Here is a 7,438-nt window from a genome sequence, read left to right as displayed (position 1 = left end):
ACTTTTTTTTCAAGTGGTCACTGAACCATGAAAATGAGGTCAAGGACATTGGACATGTGACTGACGGAAACTTCGTAACATGAAGCATCTATATACAAAGTATGAAGCATCCAGGTCTTCCACCTTCTAAAACATAAAGCTTTTAAGAAGTGAGCTAACGCCGCCGCCGTAGCCGCCGCCGCCGGATTACTATCCCTATGTCGAGCTTTCTGCAACAAAAGTTGCAGGCTCGACAAAAACCAAATGTCTTCAGACGACGACGACGCGGACAACGATGACAACGTGATACCAATATACGACTAAAAAATTTTCAATTTTTGTGGTTGTATAATAATGTCCATCACAAAATGTAGGACTGGTTCAAAGAGTGCCAACAGTGCAATGTTCTGAATAGATGATATTTTGACAAGATATAATAGTTGATGAACACTGATTTTTTAAACGTTTCCAAGACATAATGATATAAACCTTTGATATGAAAATCCAACAAGAATTATATGCTAGAGAGGGCCAACAATGCTATGTTGGCACTGTCAAAAATTTGTGGAATTTATCTTTTGTTTCAAATAACTTGGCATGAAAATAAAGTTTTATTCTATTTTGTTTTATAAACAAAATAATGGTGCATATATATACCCAATATATATATTTATGACTCAGAAACAATTTTTTCGAATGAAATGCAGGGTTAAATCCCTACAACTGTCAAATTTATCACATAATATTAACATTTTTAAAGATCCATTACAATGAGGTCAAGGTCAGATAAATCCTGTCAGACAGACATGTACACCTTAAAATTATTCCATACATCAAATATAGTTGACCTTTTGCTTATGGTAATTAAAAAATAGACCAAAACACAAAACTTAAAATTAACCAATAAACCATGAAAATGACGTAAAGATCAGATGAAACCACTAGACTGGAATGTACCCCTATAATCATTAATAACACCACATTAAGTCGACATTCTACTAATAGTACTTGAAAAGCAGACCAAAACACCAGAACTTCACATTGACCAATGAACCATGAAATTGGGTTAATATCACATGAAACCTGAATGATATACACCCCTTACAATTATACGTACTCTACATTAAGTTGAACTACTGCTTATACATTTAGAGAAACCTACCAAATCATGTAACATTAACCTTGATCACTGATCCATGAAATGAGGTCAATGTCAGGTGAACTGTCAGACAGACATTAGCAATGCAAATATACCAAATATTGTTATCCTATTACTTGTGCGAGATTTACTTCTTTTTTTTTGAAAATGAGGTCAAGGACCATGGACATGACAAACAAAAACTTCTTTCTTTATATATCTGCTTTCCAGGTATCAAGCATCTAGGACTTATACATTTTGAAATATAAAGCTTTTTACAAATAGTGTAAGCTGCCACCATGGGATAGTTATCACTATGTCATAAATGTAACACTTTCTTTGCAGGTGGGAAAAAAACTAATATATTTGAACAAGAAAAGAAAAACAAATTACCTTTATATTATATTTATTTATCACATTTTCAGCATCATACAAAACATAACAAAAACATATTTATTCCTCAAAATCACAGCATTTAATTTTTCCTCAGTCATTCGCTTTCTTACCCAAATGTTAGACATTTATATGTGGTCCATTTATATATTTATAATAATCATTTGATCCCTATGACAATTTTTTATCACAAACATTTTTTCAAGAATTTGTAATAACTGGAAATACAATCTTACAAATTTTGTTATTACCAAAAAGCAACCAAACCTATTTTTCAAAATCTATCTTAATCAAAACTAGTGTGAAACCCAAATATGTTATAAAAGTATATATTTTTGCAATTCAAGTAAGTTTTAAAATGACTTTAAATATCTCACAAATCAAGAGAACAATATCAGCTACCGATCCATACCACATTCTTACTATGCCTGACATGATTTCAATATTACACATGCAATCTACAATGCTAACTAATTTTTCACATTATTCAATTTTTTTCCTGAACAAATCAGATAAGTAACATGATTTAAGCTTTTAAAATTAAAACAATCTAGCACACCTTGCCACTCATTCAATCATACAAATAGCACAATCTAGCACACCTTGCCACTCATTCAATCATACAAATAGCACAATCTAGCACACCTTGCCACTCATTCAATCATACAAATAGCACAATCTAGCAAACATTGCCAATCATTCAATCATTCAAATAGCACAATCTAGCACACCTTGCCACTCATTCAATCACACAAATAGAACAATCTAGCACACCTTGCCACTCATTCAATCATACAAATAGAACAATCTAGCACACCTTGTCACTCATTCAATCATACAAATAGCACAATCTAGCACACCTTGCCACTCATTGAAGCATAAAAAACAATAAAAAAAAAAAAAGGCTACATCAATTCCTTTCTATTAATCACATTCTTAACAGCATCATGAAATTTAAGCACATTTTCTGCATGACGATAATACATGTAGCACCAAACATTATGTCAATATTATGCATGGATCATCTCTGGAAATTTTGAGTATGGACTACCATTTTCTTTAGCGGTAGGTTTCAAAAGTATTAGGTATTTGGGTACCAAGAAAGAGAAACATGTTGATATACTCTTCTATCTAAAAATTGGTCTGAAAAGTAACTGTCAGTCATCTCCAATGACATTTTAAAGAATTTGACAATCTTCGCAGAATCTCATTAAATAGAAAATTGCTGCAAGATATTTGTTTATTATTTTCGTAATAACATTTAAACAGCATGAATACAACAACCCTAATAGCGCTATGTAATTTTTGAAAAAAAAAATACTATCATGGCAAGCAAATTCACTGAAATAACTAAGAGAATTGCATACCATTTTGGTCAAAATTTGTGCAGATGACCAATGAAATCTAAAGGAATTGTTTGACAAATACAAATAAGGGCTGTATTTATTTGGATTTTTGTGTAGCATATGCTAAACATTATCAAATGAATGTTAAATTATTCCATGATTTTTTTACTATTGGCATCCTTCTCACTCAAGGTCCTCTGTAGCTGTTTAACATGAGATTCCTCACAATAATAATAATAAATTAACATTTTCAAGATGCTTAGCATGAGATTTTTCTGTGATAATAATAAAATTCACATGTTCAAGAAACAACAATAATTTCAAGGATTTCAAAAAATCTATAAAATACAGAGTTATCCTTCTTGATGTTTTCTTTTTTCAAATTATAATAAAATATATTAACCATTCAAAAAAATATCTGTAATAAATAGGAGTCTATTAAAATCAACCTATAAAGTGTATTACTACTTCTTCTCTTAGTTTTATCACAGTCTTTATCAAAAATGATAAATTGTACACTAAAGATCTTAAAACCTACAAAAAACTCTGGTGTTAAACACCCTTACATCCGATTGCATTGAGTGTGTAGGCAAAGGTAATATCTTTGGATAGCTTGCATACTAGCTGAACTGTGAAATCATTATAAGGTTAGGGTAAACTATCCTCCTTTAAGAGAAGACTAGTCCAACACATAACCAGTTTTTCTGTCTGCAGGACTAAGCTATTTCGAAAGGAGGGTAGTATACCTTACTAATAATGACTTCACGGTTCAGCTAGCAAGTGAGCAAACCAAAGATATTACATTTGCCTTTACATTTGCTTACACACTATCTGCTATCGGCGGTAATACAGATTAATGAAATAACACTTTTTGTGTATTATAACTATCATTTAACATTTTTCACCCATCTAGGGAATAATCTAAATTTTCTAAACATGTATATTTCTCTTGGTACTCCAGGTAGAAATATAATAACCGGTATTCAGTATCTTTTCACACATCCAGGGAATTTTTAAACATTAATAAACTGTTGTATATTTTTAAAGCAGGTCCCAGTTTTAAATTTAAAATCTTCAACAGATCTGTCTGGTCCATCAGAAGAAAAGCTTCACCATCAATTTGCTGAAAAGATAATTTGATTTACACTTAATGTTTGATTAAAGCAAGTGAGATGCTGTTTCAACCAATCTGAATCAGTCTGTGTTTGTGGTCATAAAATGCTACCCAGAAGTTGTCCAGAACTTTTTTTTTCATTTGCTTACAAATATACAGCTGTTTCTGGTTCACTTCTTTTTGGTTATATAGCTCTTATACTGTTTCGGTTTTTATAAATTCTTGGCTTTCAAATAATTGGTTTGGAGTGTTCCTGGTGAAGGTAAATCCAGAAAAGTGTTTCTGATGCATGAAATTAATAGCATGTTGTTGGGTTTTTTGGCATTTTTTTATTTTGAGTTACAGACTTACTAAGATAATGATGATGGACGGCTATTTAACATACAGTGGTAACTCTAATGATATGAATATAACCCTGCATTGTACTTTACCAACAAGCTAAGCAGGATATATAATGTAGGAAACACATGTCACCCTAGCCAGACACAATATTATGACTCCCACCTGACCAGTCTTTGTCCTTACTCCTATGTGTTATTGATAATAAGAGAAGCAACAATTAACAATTTTCAAGACTTTGGTTTGACCCTATCTTGGATCAATCCTTTGACCTCCTGGGCTTGAGGTGTGTTAAGCTACAAGATCGAAGTGGTTTAAGTTCTTTCCAAGAAATTAGTGACAATTGATTTGTCATATAGTGTTGCTATTCATGTTATATGGACACATGATATCCTTTAGCTTTTTTTTCCTAATCAGTTTTATATTTCATCTTTGTAACCCTTCAACACTAGTATTGTATGCTAAAATATTCCTTGTATACTGAAATATGGTTAAAAAACTATCAGTTAACAAATGGCAAAATTATATTAAACATTGAATTTACAACAACAATTTAACTTTTTTTAAATTAAATGGATAACCAGGTGCTCCGCAGGGCGCAGCTTTATACGACCGCAGAGGTCGAACCCTGAACAGTTGGGGCAAGTATGGACAAAACATTCAAGCGTGATACAGCTCTGAATTTGGATTGTGATCAAATTTTTGACATTACATGGTTTTTTTTTACACAAAACAAATGTGAAGATTTTGCAAATCAATTAAAGATTTCTTCTTCAAACTTTTTAAATCTAAAATTAAATAGTTGACACAGCATAGGTTTCTGACACAGAATGAATGTGGTTTAATGAACTTAAAAGTTTTTTTTTTGCCTTTGAGCAATTCACTATGCTGTTGAATATTAATCCTCTCAAAAAAATGTTTGAAGAAATTTTCTTTTTATTTATGATATCTGAAATGAGAAAAATTTTACCCCCCCCCCCCTCTTTTTGTTCACATCCCCGTTTCCCTTTTTCCAAAACTGATATCAATTCAAATTTCTAATGGAGTTTGCAACAATAACTACTCTTTTAAATACATCATAAAATATTAAAATGTAAAATAAAGTGCTTGTTATCACTGAATGGTAAAGATTGGTTGGTAGTAAAAGTGAATATACATTGTTTATTGTATAAAACAATAAAAAAAAACTTCATCAGCAACATTTTATATTGGCAAATTTCCAATGAAGTTATTTACATAAAGTTATTGGCAAATAAAAATAGACAAGAGGCTGTCACAACGACAGCAAACCGGATTTATTAATATTTATTTGTGTCCTGGCAATATCACAAGAACCATTACTGATGAATGGTGAAAGTGAAAATCGTCAATATCAAATTTGACCTCCATTTTGTCATCAGTATCAACATCTTAAAATTTGAAAAGCTTAGATTGAATGGTTCATGAGTAAATGCAACAACGTGAATGGAAACGCCATTTCACAATCTTTCAAGAACCATAACTCCTGAACGGTAAAAGTCAAAATCGTCATTATTGAACTTGACCTCTAATTTGCCATCAGTAACAACATATAAAAATTTCAAAAGCTTTGGTTGAATGGTTCATGAGAAAATGCACGGACACGACTGGAAACACCATTTTTCAATCTTTCAAGAACCATAACTCCTGAACGGTAAAAGTCGCAATCGTCATTATTGAACTTGACCTTTATTTTGTCATCAGTAACAACATATTAAAATTTGGGAAGCTTTGGTAAAACAGTTCATGCGTAAATGCACGGACACGACTGGAAACACCATTTTTCAATCTTTCAAGAACCATAACTCCTGAATGGTAAAAGTCAAAATCGTCATTATTAAACTTGACCTCCATTTTGTCATCAGTAACAACATATTAAAATTTGGGAAGCTTAGGTAGAACAGTTCATGTGTAAATGCACGGACACGACTGGAAACTCCATTTTTCAATCTTTCAAGAACCATAACTCCTGAACGGTAAAAGTCAAAATCGTCATTATTGAACTTGACCTTCATTTAGTTGTCAGTAACAACATATTAAAATTTGGGAAGCTTAGGTAGAACAGTTCATGCGTAAATGCACGGACACGACTGGAAACTCCATTTTTCAATCTTTCAAGAACCATAACTCCTGAAAGGTAAAAGTCAAAATCGCCATTATTGGACTTGATCTCCATTTTGTCATCAGTAACAACATATTAAAATTTGGAAAGCTTAGGTAGAACAGTTCATGCGTAAATGCAGGGACACGACTGGAAACTCCATTTTTCAATCTTTCAAGAACCATAACTCCTGAACGGTAAAAGTCAAAATCGCCATTATTGAACTTGACCTTCATTTAGTTGTCAGTAACAACATATTAAAATTTTAAAAGCTTTGGTTTAACGTTTCATGAGTTAATGCACGGACAACATTTGATTCCCGCCCGCCCGCCCGCCCGCCCGACCGACCGCCCGACCGCCCGCCCGCCCGCCCGACCGCCCGCCCGCCCGCCCGCCCGCCCGACCGCCCGCCCGCCCGCCGTACATCCCCAAATCAATAACCGACATTTTTGTCACAAAAATCCGGTTAAAAATGACATCATAGTCATGTCTGGCAAATGTCCAACATACATTATCTAAAAACATTTCAGATAAGATAAGGAAAAAAAGCTTCATCAGCAACATTTTATATTGGCAAATTTCCAATGAAGTTATTTACATAAAGTTATTGGCAAATAAAAATAGAAAATGACATCATAGTCATGTCTGGCAAATGTCCAACATACATTATCTAAAAACATTTCAGATAAGATAAGGAACAAGTGAAACTGCGAGCTACTGCTCACTGATGATACCCCCGCCGCAAGTGGATAATATTAATAGTGTAAAAATATGCAAGTGTTCGGTAAACAGGAAGTTGTCGAGTGATGAATCTGAAAACGCATCACACGGTATAGCTGACTTATATAAATCCTGAAACCAAATTTCAGAAATCCTTGTATTGTAGTTCCTGAGAAAAATGTGACGAAAAATTTCAACTTGGCTATCATGTGTAAAATCAGACAAGTGTTCGGTAAACAGGAAGTTGTCAAGTGATGAATCTGAAAACGCATCACACGGTATGGATGACA

The 7,438-nt window shown here is 33.0% G+C and overlaps 1 protein-coding gene across 3 annotated transcripts in view; it reads right to left on the bottom strand.

Annotated features, from left to right (window-relative positions):
- Positions 1-1,506: 1,506 nt before the first annotated feature.
- LOC143053231 (lethal(3)malignant brain tumor-like protein 3) overlaps positions 1,507-7,438 on the bottom strand; it is a 55,588-nt gene continuing 49,656 nt past the window's right edge. For all 3 annotated transcript variants that reach the window (XM_076226170.1, XM_076226171.1, XM_076226172.1), the window contains one exon: positions 1,507-3,979. In XM_076226170.1, coding sequence (XP_076082285.1) covers positions 3,851-3,979 — 129 coding nt within the window. In that variant the 3' untranslated portion in view covers positions 1,507-3,850. The remainder of the gene's footprint in view (positions 3,980-7,438) is intronic.

Source organism: Mytilus galloprovincialis, chromosome 1 (assembly GCF_965363235.1).
Source record: "Mytilus galloprovincialis chromosome 1, xbMytGall1.hap1.1, whole genome shotgun sequence".
NCBI classification, from domain to species: domain Eukaryota; kingdom Metazoa; phylum Mollusca; class Bivalvia; order Mytilida; family Mytilidae; genus Mytilus; species Mytilus galloprovincialis.
Note: the sequence above shows the minus strand (reverse complement) of the source record. Positions and strands in the feature narration are given on the sequence as shown.